At 47.6% G+C, this 15,932-nt stretch overlaps 1 protein-coding gene across 1 annotated transcript in view; it reads right to left on the bottom strand.

The window, feature by feature from the left end:
* The window catches only part of MAP4K2 (mitogen-activated protein kinase kinase kinase kinase 2), a 39,649-nt gene extending 24,817 nt beyond the window's left edge, over positions 1 to 14,832 (bottom strand). Inside the window, exons 1-7 of the mRNA XM_015822371.1 lie at positions 14,737 to 14,832; positions 8,143 to 8,200; positions 7,390 to 7,480; positions 5,661 to 5,725; positions 1,705 to 1,760; positions 458 to 505; positions 277 to 319 (exon numbers count right to left, since the gene is read on the bottom strand). Of these exons, the coding sequence (XP_015677857.1) occupies positions 277 to 319; positions 458 to 505; positions 1,705 to 1,760; positions 5,661 to 5,725; positions 7,390 to 7,480; positions 8,143 to 8,200; positions 14,737 to 14,832 (457 nt within the window). The remainder of the gene's footprint in view (positions 1 to 276; positions 320 to 457; positions 506 to 1,704; positions 1,761 to 5,660; positions 5,726 to 7,389; positions 7,481 to 8,142; positions 8,201 to 14,736) is intronic.
* Between the last annotated feature and the right edge of the window lie 1,100 nt (positions 14,833 to 15,932).

Genomic DNA, 15,932 nt, shown 5'->3' with positions numbered 1-15,932 from the left:
TGTAAGTAGAGGACAATCCCAGCCAGAATACCTCAAACTCAGAAGTCTACATTGGGGGGGGGAGAGGGTTAAGTGTGGAAAAATTCAAGATGGCGGCTGTGGTCCTGCAGCTGAAGCCACGCCCCCTTTTAGCATGCCTTGTCTATTCAAAGAAGGTGGGGCTTCAGCTGCCTGACCACAGCCACCATCTTGACTTTTTTGACCTGCCCTGCAGAAAAAAACCAACAGGTTGAACCGAGAGGCTGAACAGGAAGGGAAACCCGGAAATGAACTGACCCAATTTGACCTCGCCGTTGGTCGTCAGCAGGATGTTGGCCCCCTGAAAGAGAGAGAAAAGGGTTCAGAGGCCGAAGGTGGGACGGCCGTTTTGGGGGGGACGCTCTGGCCTTCTCCCGCTCGGAGCCCCCAAACAGCTTTAAAAAGCGATGTAAAAGTGACAAAACCGAATCTGTCTCACCTTAATGTCTCGGTGCATTTTCCCTGTGGTGTGCAAGTGGTGAAGTCCCTAAAAGGGAAACAGGGATAAAAGTCGACAATTGGGACAGCTTGTCAGAGAGGCACTGAGACTCAACCAGGTTTGCATGATGGATTAACCCGTGGTTTGTTGAAGAAACCCTGATTGGTTAAGGGCACTGTTTCTCAACCTTTCCCACTTTAAGAGGGGGTGGACTTCAATTCCCAGAATTCCCCAGCCAGCATGGGACTTGAAGTCAACTCATCTTAAAGCATGCTGGCTGGGAATTCTGGGAGTTGAAGTCCACCCCTCTCAAAGCATGCTGGTTGGGGAATTCTGGGAGCTGAAGTTGACAAGTCTAAAAGTTGCCAAATTAGGAGACCGCTGTTCTAAACCAATCAGTTCAGCTTCTCCCAGCTTCCCACACACACACATGCCTGGATGCACACAAACCCCACACAGCCAACAACCCACACTCTAGCCCTGGCCTTGTAGCTATCTCTGCTACAGGAAGGCAGGAAGGGAACAGGATGCACAATTGAACAACACCGTTTCCTCTCAAAGGTGTGTACCGCTGAGATCCAATTGCTAGTATAGAAGCTCAACGTCTGTCGCTCCTTTGAGTCGAGCCGTGAAAATCTCCTATTAAAACTCAACTTAACACATCTGACCTCAAGAAGCCGACCAAAGTTGGACTGGGTAGAAAGAGGATGGGAGACCACCAGGAAATTGCAGCCTCAACTGTCAGACCAGGAAAACACCCTGGGAAGAAGGTGTGGAAAAACATTTCCCAACGGTGGCCAAGCGAGTTATAATTACAGATAATCCTCGCCTTATAACCACAATGGAGCAGAACATTGCTAAGCAAGACAATGGCTAAGTGAGCCTTGCCCGCTTTACGACCTGCCTTGCCACAGTTGTTAAGTGAATCACTGCGCTTGTTAAATTAGTAACACGGTCGCTAATCAGATACGGCTTCCTCAATGGCTGTGCTTGTCAGAAGGTCGCAAAAGGGGATCACGTGACTCCGGGACATAAATATGAATCAGCTTGATCACGTGTCCATGGGGAGGCTGCAACAGTCGTCAGTGTGAAAAACAATCACAAGTTATTTTTTTACAGTGCCGTTCTAACTTCAATCACTAAACAAATGGCCGTAAATCAAGGACTATCAGTACTGTTTATCAGTCCTGGAATTCCATGTTGTTTGCTTTTCCCGGCAGTGAGAATGACCACATCTATACACTCACCTGGAGGGTTTCCCTGCAGACGTAGGCAATCTGTTTTTCGGACAAAGGCCCAGTACCTGAAAAAGAGAAAACTGAATTATCCTAGGATATAATAATAATAATAATAGTAGTAGTAAAGTTGGAAGGGACCTTGGAGGTCATCTAGTCCAACCCCCTGCTCAGGCAGGAAACCCTATACCATTTTGGACAAATGGCTGTCCAGTTTCTTCTTAAAAGCCTCCAGTGTTGGAACATTCACCACTTCTGGAGGCAGGTTGTTAATTGTTCTAACTGTCAGGAAGTTTCTCCTTAGTTCTAGGTTGCTTCTCTCCTTGCTTTGTTTCCACCCGTTGCTTCTTGTCCTGCCTCCAGGCGTCTTGGAAAATATAGAATAACAGAGTTGGAAGGGACCTTGGAGATCTTCTAGTCCAACCCCCTGCTCAAGCAGGAGAGCCTGTTCCATTTCAGACAAACGGCTGTCCAGTCTCTGTTTGAAAGCATCCAGTGATCAAGAACTTCTGGAGGCAAGTTATTCTATTTAATTGCCCTCACCCTTAGGAAATTTTGCCTTAGTTCTAGGCTGCTTCTATTCCTTGGTTAGTTTCCATCTATCGCTTCTTGTCCTGCCTTCAGGCGCTTTGGAGAATAGCTTGACTCCCTCTTCTTTGGGGCAGCCCCTGAGATATTGGAACTCTGCTATCATGCCACCCCTGGTCCTTCTTTTCATTAAACTAGACACACTCAATTCCTGCAACCGTTCTTCATATGTTTTAGCCTCCAGGCCCGTTGCTCTTCTCTGTACTCTTTCTAGAGTCTCAACAACTTTTTTAGATTGTGGTGATCAAAATGATGCAGTTATTCCAAGTGTGGTCTTACTAAGGCTTTGTAAAGCGGCACTAGAACGTCACGTGATCTTGATTCTATCCCTCTGCTAATAACTATTAATCTTGTGCTTCGGTGTCTCCTGGCTACTCACCACCCCAAATCCTGCCAAGTGGAAGCCACCAAAAGCAAACTTGCGCCTTTCCATTATTTTGGGATTAAATTTCACATGACAGAATCCTGCGCTTTTCTGGAGCGCTTCCCCAGACTTGCCCCCCTAGAAACAAAGGGGCCATTAATTCACGGAGGGAGGCCTCGTGTTAATAAACTGTAATCCACTTTAATCCCTTTCATTCAGAGCAACCACATTTCCACTTTTGTTTAAATTCTGCACGGGGCAAAGACGCACTATTTTTTATTTTATTTTTTCTTCTCTCCGTCATGCAACCATCACTTCCTTTTGTAACTTTTCCACCATTGCAAATTTGCACCCCCTCCGGGCACACAAGGCACCGAGAGCAAAAAAAGGGAAGTAATATTTTCCAAAAGACATCTAGGCAAGGCTAGATCCTTGAAAAGTTTGTTTCTGTGAGCTGAGGGGGAAGGGAAATAGATGGCAAAGCCAAATGCTTTAATCTCCCAGCTGCATTTTTCTTTTCTTCCAGTTGGGTCCAATTCTCCCTAAAGTTTCTTGGCAAGCTTTTTTCAGAAGTGGGTTGCCATTGCCTCCTTCCTGGGGCTGAGAGAGAGTGACTGGCCCAAAGGCACTCAGCTGGCTTTCCTTCCCAGGGTCCCAAAGGTGTTTTTTCAAAAGGCAAGTGGACTATGGTTTTCCTTGAAGACATTTTGCTTTTCATCCCAGAAGCTTCTTCAGTTCCGACTGACCGGTGAAGGATGGAAGGATTTATCTTCCTTGCAATCATCCAGTCGTTAGTACTCCCTCTGAGAGTCATTGAGGCCACTTGGAGGTTTATCTGTGCCCTCAGGGTCACCTGAATAGTGCAAATGGGTGTGGAGCCTTCTTGGAACTGCTGAAAGGAGTTTCGGTGTGTTCATTGTGTTTACAACACGGTCCTTTCAGCACTTGCAAAAAGGTCCCACACACATTTGCACCACTCAAATGACCCTGAGGATACAGATAAGCCTCCAAGTGGCCTCAACGACTCTCTAAAAGGATGCAAATGACCAGCTGTCTGCAAGGAGTATAAATCCTTCCATTCCCCACCATCCAGTCAGAGCTGAAGAAGCTTCTTGGAGGAGAAGCGAAACATCTTCAAAGAAAAACAAACAACTGGTCATTTGCCTTCTTTTAGAGAGCCGTTGAGGCCACTTGGAGGTTTATCTGTGTCCTCAGGATCACCTGAGTGGTGCAAATGGATGGGGAGCCTTCTTGGAATTGCTGAAAGAACTGTGTTCCACTCCCATTTTTGCACCACTCAAATGACCCTGAAGATACAGGTAAACCTCCAAGTGGCCTCAACGACTCTCTAAAAGAATGCAAATGACCAGCTGTCTGCAAGGAGTATAAATCCTTTCCATTCCCCACCATCCAGTCGGAGCTGAAGAAGTTTCTTGGATGAGAAGTGACACATCTTCAGGGGAAAACAAAGATGAGACTGAGAATCTCCATGACTTACAAGCATCTATCTCTTGTTCAACTTTTAATTGCCATCGCTCTAGTTTTTAAAAATTCTGCACCATCCAGCCCAAGAGGCCGTCCCCTGAGTAGCTGAACTGGGCATCCAGTTGTGAGGCTCTTGCCCTACCTCTGCAGAACTTTGTATATAATTACGTGGGTTGTGTGTGTATATGTTTACTACTCTTCGTCATGTTCTCTTCATACGCTAAAATAAACACACAGTTTTCCCGCAATGAATTCTTGGCCTTCCATTAAAGGGGAGTTCTGGATGCAACTTCGTTATTGGCACGATCCTCCCTACCACACTGAACTTCAGACATGTTGAGCTCCAGCCCGCCTGGAGGCTGTGGATGATGGGAGCCTCAGTCCTGCCTTTCCGGAGAACAGCTGGCTAAGGAAAAATGATCTCGCCCAAGGCAAGCTGGGGATTTACCCGGAATAAACTTAGGAACACCTGTATGCAAACGCTGCTCTACCCACAAGCTAGAATTCTTCTCCTAAAAAAATAATAATTAAAAAGTAAGATTTCAAACTGGAGACGAGGAGAGGTGTCCTCTGCTTTTACAGCAAAACCATCCTGGAATAGTATCTGAATATATCTATTTTGTGATAAAAAAAAAGTCTCTAGATTTGACTCCAAGGGGGAAAATCATTCTTGAACCCAGACACGGATCGACTGTCAAAGCAGCTGAAAGCACCTCGGCGTCCCTCATACAACAGATTCAGAGCCACGAGGACTAGAATCTTGCTTAGTGTCACTGATGTTCTGTAATTTAGGGCAAGCATTTGTTGACCGGGGAACCGTTTGGGCTTCATGTCACTCTATTCCTTTCCTTAACCAGCTGTTCTCTGAAGAGGTGGGGCTACCCATCATCCACAGCCTCCAGCTTTTCTGGATACCAGCGGGGAGACGGGCTGAGCGTAAACTTAATGCAGGTAGCTCAACTTGTAGCAGTTCATTTAGTGGCTGTTCAAAGTTACCACGGCATTGAAAAAAGCGACCTAGGACTGTTTTTCAAATCAAAATTCAGCCGCTCAGCAACTGACTCCTATTTATGACGGTCGCCGTGTCCCGAGGTCACGTGATCCCCTTTGGCAATCTTCTGACAAGCAAAGTCAATGGGGGAACCCGGATTCACTTAACATCCGTGTTGCTAAACAAACAACTGGAGTGATTTCCTTAACAACTGTGGCAAAGAAAGGTCAAAAAAAATGGGGCAAAATTCACTTAACAAATATTTCACTTAGCGACAGGAATGTTGGGGTCAATTGTGGTCGTAAGTCGAGGACTACCTGTGTTACAATTTCAGAAAAAGCCAGCCACCTTGGCATTAACGTAACAGGTTCCCTTCTGCAGATTATGCTGGAATCTAGGCCGATTCCAGAAATGTAAGCTACTAACGGCTTCTCCACCATTTCTATTACATTTTTTAAATTATAATCCATTGAGGAGTGGATCCCAAAAGAACACTAAGTAGCACCCTTCCCTTCCCTCCTCCAACAGGCAGAAACTCACTGTGGTAGATCTCCTGCAGGGACCCCCCTCCACAGTATTCCATGCAGATCCACAGCCGATCATTCCTAAAATCCAGAAACAACAGGAAATATGTAATGGAGCACAGGATGTATACACATCATAATTTGGGCAAAGCAATAGCTTTGCGGGTTGAGTGAGATGCAATCCCCAAATCAGTGCTTCTCAATCTCAGCAGCATTGAAGATGTGTGGACTTCAACTCCCAGAATTCCCATGCTGACGGGGGTATTCTGGAAGTCAACTAATCTTAAAGCATGCGGGCAGAGGAATTCTGGGGGTTGGAGTCCACTCATCTTAAAGCATGTTGACGGAGGAATTCTGGGAGTTGAAGGCCACCCCTCTCAAAGCATGCTGGCTGGGGAATTCTGGGAGCTGAAGTTGACAAGTCTAAAAGTTGCCAAATTAGGAGACCGCTGTTCTAAACCAATCGGTTCAGCTTCTCCCAGCTTCCCACACACACATGCCTGAATGCACACAAACCCCATGGAGTGCACTCATCTTAAAGCAAGTTGACGGGGGAATTCTGGGAGTTGAAAGCCACCCAAAGCATGCTGGCTGGGGAATTCTGGGAGTTGAAGTCCACCCATCTTAAAGCATGCCAGCTGGGGAATTCTGGGAACTGAAGTTTTCAACAGAACTCTTAAGCTTGCTGAGACTGACAAACAGTGCCCCAGATTTACAGATTTACAGATTGCGGGAAGCCATAAGCCATATTTTCTGCATGCCACAATAATTGGTGGTCTTTTAAAGCAGCCATGCCCGTTTAATTTTCCTTGCTCCCGGTCCAAAATGTTTTAACTCAAAACAAAAATGCCTAGTGGGATAATGTCTGACTTTGATGGAAAGCACCAATTTCTGGTGTCCATTTTATTTCCAATAAAGATCTTCACAAACCTTGCAGCTGTCGTCAGAAAATAAAATGAGGGTGTGGACTTCTGTAGCAACGGGATCAGAAGCAAATACCCCTCTTTCCCCCAAAATAAGACCGGGTCTTATTATTAATTTTTGCTCCAAAAGACGCATTAGGGCTTATTTTCCAATTAGGTCTTATTTTCAGGGAAATAGGGTACTAAATGCGTCCGTCTGGCTGACGATCTTAACGGGGGCTTATTTTTCAAGTGAGGCTTATATGACGAGCATCCTGAAAAAATTCAAGTTAGGGCTTATTTTCCGGTTGGTTCTTGTTTTCGGGGAAACACGGTATTAAAAAGACGGAATCAGAGAGTGGGTCACTAAGAGGTGACCTCAGCTCAACCTCATCCATTAGCCCCGGTGAATGGAGGCTTTGCAAGTGGCATCCATTTTGGGAAAGCGCCCACAACATCCCCCATCCCTACCCCTTGCACTTTGGCAGGGCAAAGCTTGGCATGGGCGCACCCACTGCACGGATTGTGTCGCACTTTCTATGACCCATTGGCTGTTCCAGAGATTTGGAAACAGGACGGTCCCGAGAAGAAAGGGTGCCTCTGAGCATGTGGGGAAAGGAGCTACATTTCACCGCATCGAAGATTCGGGAAGGGAACAAGAGGCCTTTTTTGGGTTAGAAAATGAAGAGTTGGATTATGGCCTTCCTAACTTTTACTGTAGAAATTAGGCGACGATTACTGTGCCCAACTTGCTACCCGCTAGTTTTGACAAAGCTGAGAACGGATGCTCAAGTTAAGTTTCCAAGCTCCCGTTGTGTTATTCCAGAAGGAGGAGTTTTCTACCTGAGGTAGCTTCCAAAATACGTCACAACGTTGTGATGCCGACAATCCCTGAGGGTGGTGATTTCTTGCTGAATGGATCCGATGTCATCTCCTAAGAAGACCCAATGGAGTAAATATGTCAGTCTCTCAGGGGGTCTTCTTTCAACAATGGTCGTGTGACAGCCCCTCAAATATTGGAAGACTGCTATTGTGTCACCCCCAGTCCTTCTCTTCACTAGGCCAGACATACCCCAGTTAGAACATAGTATAGTAGGGACCTTGGAGGTCTTCTAGTCCAACCCCCTGCTCAAGCAGGAGACCTTATACTATTTCAGACAAATGCCTGCACAATCTCTTCTTAAAAACCTCCAGGGATGGAGCACCCACAACTTCTGGAGACAACTCATCTCACTGATAGATTGCTCTGTGCCTGGCTGAGGAATTCTGGGAGTTGAAGTCCACAAGTCATAAAAGGGCCAAGTTTGAAGACCACTGCTCTAGAAGTTGTGGGCGCTCCATTACTGAAGGTTTTTAAGAAAAGACTGGACAGCAATTTGTCTGAAATGGCATAGGGTTTCCTGCTTGAGCAGGGGGTTGGACTAGATGACCTCCAAGGTCCCTTCCAGCTTTATTCTGATTCTACCATAGAGTAGAAACCCTGAGATCCTCATGGGAGTTTATTTCCTGATCTGGCCTATCTTGAACGGCTAAAATGGGAGTGGTACTAAGAAGTCACCGACTTTGGGGAACAACGAAATCAGGATCGCCCCTTACCTGGGTCGATTTTCACAATTTTAATGGCTGCCAGCTCTCCAGTTTCTGTATCTCGGCCCTGCGGAGAGAACCAGATGATAATGAGAGAAATGGGTCCTCCAGGAAAAGGTTTCCGCATTGCTGTCCTTTGGGAAAAGAGATTTAGTGGGATTCTTGGCGGGGGTTCCTCGCTTGCCCCTCACCTTTCCTGCTCCAACTTTTTCACGCTCCTGCCATACGCTCTGAGGCTTCAGAAACGGAGGTGCACCCTAATGTCGGTCACAAGTAGTGGGGTTAAAACCAGCATGGACAGCTTTACTTTACCTTACCATATGCTCTGCTGTCACGGTTCCACCCTGGGTAACAAGGAGACTCATTCCCAAAGAATTTGCTTCCTGTGAAGGATGAGGCCAGACTGTGAACCTCTTGGCAGATCGGTCCTTCCTTCCTTCCTTCCTTCCTTCCTTCCTTCCTTCCTTCCTTCCTTCCTTCCTTCCTTCCTTCCTTTCCTTCCTTCCCTCTTTCTCTCCTTCCTTCCTTCCTCCTTTCCTCCCTTCTTTATTTCTCTCCTTCCTTCCTCCATCCCTCCCTCCCTTATTTCTCTCCTTCCTTCCTTCCCTCCCTCTTTCTCTCCTTCCTTCCTTCCTTCCCTCTTTCTCTCCTTCCTTCCTTCCTCCTTTCCTCCCTTCTTTATTTCTCTCCTTCCTTCCTCCATCCCTCCCTCCCTTATTTCTCTCCTTCCTTCCTTCCTTCCTCCTTTCCTCCCTTCTTTATCCCGGGACACTGTGACCGTCATAATATGAGTCAAACGCCAAGCATGGGGAATCTGCAACGGTCGTAAGCGTGAAAAATGGTCACAAGTCACTTTTTTTCAGCACCGTTTGTACCTTTGAACGGTTGCAGACACTCTAGGTTTCCAGGCCCGGTTAATTTAAGACCGCACTAAAATAGGGAAGCACAGAGGCTTCCTTTGCTCACATCCAGCCAGCCACCACAACACACAAACACACTCCTGTTCGTATGGATCCCATTCTGTTTAGCAATCAGGCAACTTCCTGGCTGAGCCAGCTCAACCACCACAAAGGGTGTGAGGCGCAAGGCCACAAAGCATCTGTGTGATGCAACCGAAGAGGAAGGAGACCAAAGCCAGTGGAATGGCTTCCCTTCAGAAGGTGTGGGTGCTCCATCGCCAGAGGCTTTTAAGACAAGACCGGACAGCCATTTGTCCGGAATGGTCTAGGGCAGGGGTTTTCAAACTGGGCCCTTTTATGACTCGTGGACTTCAACTCCCAGAATTCCTGAGTCAGCATGGCTCAGCTTGGAAACCTCCCTTTCCCCTCAGCCAAGCTGGCTCAGGAATTCTGGGAGTTGAAGTCCACGAGTCATAAAAGAGCCAAGGTTGCCTACCCGTTGCCCTAGACCAGGGGTAGGCAACCTTGGCTCTTTTATGACTCGTGGACTTCAACTCCCAGAATTCCTGAGCCAGCATGGCTCAGCTTGGAAACCTCTCCCTTTCCCCTCAGCATGGCTGGCTCAGGAATTCTGGGAGTTGAAGTCCACAAGTCATAAAAGAGCCAAGGTTGCCTACCCGTTGCCCTAGACTAACAAAGAAAAGGAACAGGGGTGACATAATAGCAATGTTCCAATATTTGAGGGGTTGCCACGTAGAAGAGGGGGGGTCCACCTATTCTCCAAAGCACCTGAAGGCAGGACAAGAAGCAATGGGTGGAAACCAATCAAAGAGAGAACCAAGCTGGAACTAAGGAGAAATCCGTCTGAATGTCTGAATCAGGACAGAGCTGAAAGGGACCTTGGGGGTCTTCTAGTCCAGCCCCCTGCTCAAGCAGGAGATCCTATAGTACCATTCCAGACAGGTGACTGTCCTGTCTCTTCTTAAAAACGTCCAGTGATCATGTGACCGGTTACAAAGGTGAAAAATAGAGTCATGTCACTTTTTCAGCGCTGTTGCAACTTCAAACGGTCGCTATATGAACGGTTGAAAGTCGAGAACTACCTGCCCTTCCCTCTTATCCAGTGTTATTCCTCCTGCCACGGGAGAAAGACCTGTCTCTCGGACCCAACCCAGTCGATCCATTTCTGAGCTGAAAATAGCCGTCCTGGCTGCCAGCTGACCAGCCCTAAGCTATTCCTGAATTAAGAATTTCAGGAAATGCCACGCTGGTTTCTGAACAATGTTTGCGCAGCGGGCATTAGCCAGGATCCAAACAGAGGCAAGGCCACTCCTAATCCAGTTTGTTGTCCAGGGGGAGAGGGGGGGGGAAAGAGAGGGAAAATGTCCAGGAAACGGCTGTTTTATTCTCTTTTTATATAAAAAAGGCCGGATCTGTCCCTCCCTATTAGTATCAAAAAGAAGCCATGATCAGAGACCACGAGGTGTGAAAGAAAAAACGTGGCTCTTTCACATCCAGGCTCAACAATTGCTATCCTGGATCCAGAAGAGGCTTCCCAGGTTAGCTAGGCAGAAGAGCGACCTCAGTTGCGACCTCAGCCCATCCCACCACAACACTGCTTCTCACAGCATCTCAGCTGGATTCAAACACCTTTTGATGACACAGCCAAGTCAACTGCATGATGGCTTGGGGGCATGGGGAAACCCTTGGCATCCTGTTTTATCCTGGTTAGAGTCCCAAATACAGGTATTCCTCCAGAATTCCTGTTGCTAAGCTAGGAGGTGGTTAAGTGAATTGTGGCAATGTTTAGAATAGAATAGAAAAATAAGAATAGAATAGAATAGAATAGAATAGAATAGAATAGAATAGAATAGAATAGAATAGAATAGAATAGAATAGAATAGAATAGAATAGAGCTGGAAGGGACATTGGAGGTCTTCTAGTCCAGCCCCCCCGCTCTAGCAGGAGAATCTATACCATCTCAGACATCTTTTTTTGGCATGGTTGTTAAGCAAATCACTGCAGTTGTTAAAGTGCGAATAAAGGAAAATATCTGTAGCTCAGGGTTGAAATGAGGGGTTTTTGGGTGCTCTCTGAGTTGGGTTTTTTTCGTGCAGACGTATCATGACCCAACTAGGTAACATCATCAGTGCTACAAGGGAGTGGGGTTTGTGGAGAGGAGGAGGAGGAGGAGGAGAAGGAGGAGAACTGTGGTGTTCTTGATTCCTCTGAGCTAGATTGTTTTCGTGCAGATGTTTCATGACCCAACCAGGCAACATCATTTATTTATTTTTATTTATTTATTTATTTATCATCAGTGCTATAAGGGAAATGTAGACCCTACTGCAGGGGTCCCCAACCCCCGGTCTGTGGACCGTTACCGGGCCACGGCATGCCAGCAACCGGTCCACACAAACAAGCAAAGCCCCATCCTCAGGATGCAGACAGCACACAAAACCACGCACCCTCCAGTCCACGGGAAAAAACCCTCTCTCCACAGAACCGGTCCCTGGTGCCCAAAAGATCGGGAGACCTCTGCCCTACTGGATTTTAGAGCCCATCATCCTCTTCCAGCAATAAATAGGAGATGCCAATCAACAATCTGAAGAGACTGACAAGCATCCCCCCCCAACCTAGCAGCTGGTCCCATTGAACTCAATAGTCTTAATTCCAATTAAATCAGCACCAGATTATACTGTAAGACCGAAGCCTAACTGGGGCAGATTTTCATTAAGCTGGAAGGGTGCAAATCCCGCTGAGCATGAGGACTGACATATTTATTTTATTTATTTATTTTATTATTTCAATTTATATCCCGCCCTTCTCCCGAAGGACTCAGGGCGGCTCACAACATTATTAAAACAAAGAAAGACCCACACACCCCACCGAATAAAACCAAATTAAAACCAAAATTTTTGTGTTGTGATAATTAAAATTTCTAAAAAACCCAGTTTAAAAATCCTCCCTAGGCCAGGCCCGCNAGGCCCTCCCCCTGGGGGTCGCCAGCCGACATTGCTTGGCCGACGGCACCCTGAGGAGACCCACTCTGTGGGAGCGTACCGGTCTATGGGAGGGAATCTGTGGCAGAAGGCGGTCTCGGAGGTAGCCAGGTCCTATGCCATGGAGCGCTTTAAAGGTGGTAACTAACACCTTAAAGCGCACCCGGAAGGCCACTGGCAATATGTTTTACAAACACAGGTCAAAGGCTGCAGGTGCAAAATCAAAGCCACAGAAAACCCAGGGAATCCTCGGCTTACGACCACAACTCAGCCCAAAATTTCTCTTGCTAAACAAGACATTTCTTAAGTGAGTTTTGCCCCACCTTTCTTGCCACAGTTGTAAAGTGAATCACCAAACACTTGTTAAATTAGTAGCAAGGTTGATTAAAGGAATACGGCTTCCCCCTTTGACGTTGTGTGTCATAAGGTCGCAAATGGGAATCACACAGCCCCGGGACACTGCAACCGTCATAAATACGAGTCAGTTGCCAAACGTCTGAATTTTGATTTTGGGTACAGTTCTGCAACCATTGTACGAAAAATGGTCATCAGTCATTTTTTTCTGCGCCGTCGTAACTTCAGACAGTCACTAAATGCTCTGTTGTAAGTCAACAGTGTACAATAAAACACAGCCTGAAAAATAAAAAACCCACAGTTTTACCAGCAAAACAACAGGGCTGAACTAAAAAGAAATGCAGAAGCATCATAAAATAGGATTATCTAATATTATTATAACTGCTGGCAGTAATGATGCTAACTAAGGGCACCACACAGGCTTCTAAGGATGAACACAACCACATGCACAGTTAATTAAAAGAAAACAACATACGGCAGCTTCACAACAGCTGTTCATTCAACTGCCTTCAGTGGTACAGAATCTGTTCCAAAACACCCATGCTTTATAATATTTTATAATATTTTGTCCTCCTTCCCTCTGGCTCCAACAGGCTGAACCTAACTTAGATTCACTCAGAGAGGCAAGAACATGAAAAAAAAAAGTACTGAGGACTAGAAACTTGAATGAGTCAGTCAAAGACGCATTTTGAGTTGCTCCGTGGGGCAAAATTGCCTCCTTTTTCCAGTCTCCCAGTTGAGGCTCTTCTACCGGCATAAAGAGCATGCTGGTTGCAAATTTTGGGCATAACTGCAAGATGCCAGTTGGACAGGATTGCTTTATAGCAGTTTTCTCAACCTTTAAGATGTGTGGACTTCAACTCCCAGAAGTCCTCAGCCAGCCATGATAAGTGGAGAATTCTGGGAGTTGAAGTCCACGTGTCTCATAGGTGCTTGCAAGACTGGAAAACGCTGTTTTATATGGTAGGATCCTCTCAGGACTCCAAAGCTTCAGGAGGATCCCAAACAGGGGCAAGAAACTGATGGATTGGTCCAAAAACATTGCTAGGATCCCCAAAAGCCAATCTCCTCTCTTAAGCTCTTTCTTCTTAAAACAGCCCCCATATTCCTTCCTCCCTGCGGGATCCTGCTCACCTACCCTTTCCAAAGCCCCTGGCAAGGACAAAAAAATTAATTTGTAAGGCTCTTTCTTGAACAGCCGCCCTCTCTCTCTCTCTTCCTTTCTTCTTTCCTTCCCTCCCACCCTTCCTTTTCCTTTCTTTCTTTCCTTTCTCTCCTTCCTTCTTTCCTCCCTCCCTCCCCTCCTTCTCTTTCTTTCTCTATCTATCTATCTATCTATCTATCTATCTATCTATCTATCTATCTATCTATCTATCTATCTATCTATCTATCTATCTATCTATCTCTTCCTTCCGTCTTTCCTTCCCTCCTATCCTTCCTTCTCCTCTTCTCTTTCTTTCTTTCTTTCTTTCTTTCTTTCTTTCTTTCTTTCTTTCTTTCTTTCCTTTCTCTCCTTCCTTCCTTCCTCCCTCTCTCCCATCTTTCTTTCTCCCTCTCACTTTTTCTCTCCTCCCTCCCTCCCTCCCCTCCTTTTCTTTCTTTCTTTCTTTCTTTCTTTCTTTCTTTCTTTCTTTCTTTCTTTCTTTCTTTCTTTCTTTCTTTCTTTCTGCAGCCCTCAGCACCGCAAGATCCGCGCATGCCAAACTCTCTGGCAACAGGGACAAAAAAGCGCATTGTGGTCATTCGGTCACTCCAGAAAAGCCGAGCGAGAGAGAGGGAGGGATCCTGCCCGCCCTGCCTACACTTGTAGCAAAGCCAGCCTGCCCCACAGAGCCGACCTTGGCCGGGGAACCAGCCAGCCAGCCAGCCCAGCCCAGCCAACACTCGCCTCGCCTTCTCCAAAAGGCGCCCTCCGCCTCGGGCAGCCCTTTGGAAAGCTCCCCGTGGAAAAACTGGCCACAAGCGACCAGGACACGCCCCGGGGAGAGCAGCCCTGGAGCCCGGCCACAATTTCCTGCTTCTCCGCCCCCCCCCCACCCGCGCACCCCTTCCCCAGTCCGATCCACACACCCCACGCGGGAGATCCCCACCACCATAGCGCAGCGATCCCCTCTTGGGCTCCTCGCTCCCCGTTGCGCGTCTCCAAAATCGCGGTTTGGAGAAGTTGCCCAACAAGGGGAAAGAGAAGGAGAGTCGCGAGTCAGCGGGACCCCCATTTAGGAGACCCCCCTCCCCGCTCTCGCTCACCCCCCTCCCTCCTGCCCCCCCCACCCCACCCAGGATGGCCTCCCCAAGCGCGCCCGGGGACCCTCTCCAAGCCGGCCGTGCGCCCGGGGCGCGCCGTTGCGCACCTTGTAAACGTCGCCGTAGGTGCCGGAGCCGATGCGCTGGATGAGCTCGTAGCGCAGCCGCGGGTCCTGCAGCGAGACGTCCCGCAAGGCGCTCATGGTCCTCGCCCAGCCACCGAGCCAGGGCCGGACGGCGCAGCCGGGGCCAGCAGCGGCGGCCGAGGCGGGGAAGGCGCCGCCTCCGGGGCGGAGAGGAGCCGCAGCGGCAGGAAGGAAGCCGGGAGGAGCCGAGCCGCGCAAGCCCCGCCTGCAGCCCGCCCGGGGCTCTTCCTCCGCCTCGGCAAAGGACAGCGAGCAGCGCGACGGAGAGTCCCTCTGGGCGCGTGCAGAGCGCTCCGCTACACAACGCCTTTACACAGGGTAGCCCCCGACTTACGACCTCAACGGGGCCCAACATTTCCGTCGCTAAACGAGGAGTTTAAGTGAATTCTGCCTCGTTTTGCGACCTGACGTGCCGCAGTGGTTAAGTGAAATCGCTGCAGTTAGTCACCTGGTCGTTAAGTGAATCTGGCTTCGCTTCATGACCTTTGAACGGCCTTTCTTGCCCCAGTTGTTAAGCAAATCGCTATGGTTAAATTAGTAACTCGGTTAAGGGAATCTGGCTTCACTTAATGACCTTTTAATGGCCTTGCCACAGTTGTTAAGAGAATCACTGCAATTGTTAAATGAGTAACCCGGTTGTTTAGGGAATCCGGCTTGACTTTGCTTATCAGAAGGGGAATCGTGTGATCCTGGGACACTGCAACCGCCATAAGTACATGCCAGTTGGCAAGCGTCTGAATTTTGATCATGTGACCGCAGGGACGCTGCAACAGTTATAACGGACAAAAGTCGCATTTTTCAGTCTAGCTTTGAATAATCACTAAAAAAAAAAAACCTCTTATAAATTGAGGACTATTTGGAACTTCCCTGCCCCCTCCGGTTTCCTGCGTTGTTGACTCCGAGGAACAGCAAAACAATCGAGAATAAAAATTACAGGCGTTCCTCGATTGACAATCATTCGTTTAGCGACTTCAAAGTTGCAATGGCAGTGAAAAAAGTGATTTACAACCAATACTCACAACTTACAATGTCCCGGTCACGTGATGATCACCATTTGCGACTGTAGGAACGCAGCACACACACACACACACACACACACACACACACACACGAGAAAGAAATATTTTGGGGAATATTAAAAAGGCAGAATATTATAT

This window comes from Protobothrops mucrosquamatus, unplaced genomic scaffold, assembly GCF_001527695.2.
Source record: "Protobothrops mucrosquamatus isolate PMUCROS unplaced genomic scaffold, P.Mucros_1.0 scaffold1540, whole genome shotgun sequence".
NCBI classification, from domain to species: Eukaryota; Metazoa; Chordata; class Lepidosauria; order Squamata; family Viperidae; genus Protobothrops; species Protobothrops mucrosquamatus.
This window is presented reverse-complemented; position numbering and strand designations above follow the sequence as displayed.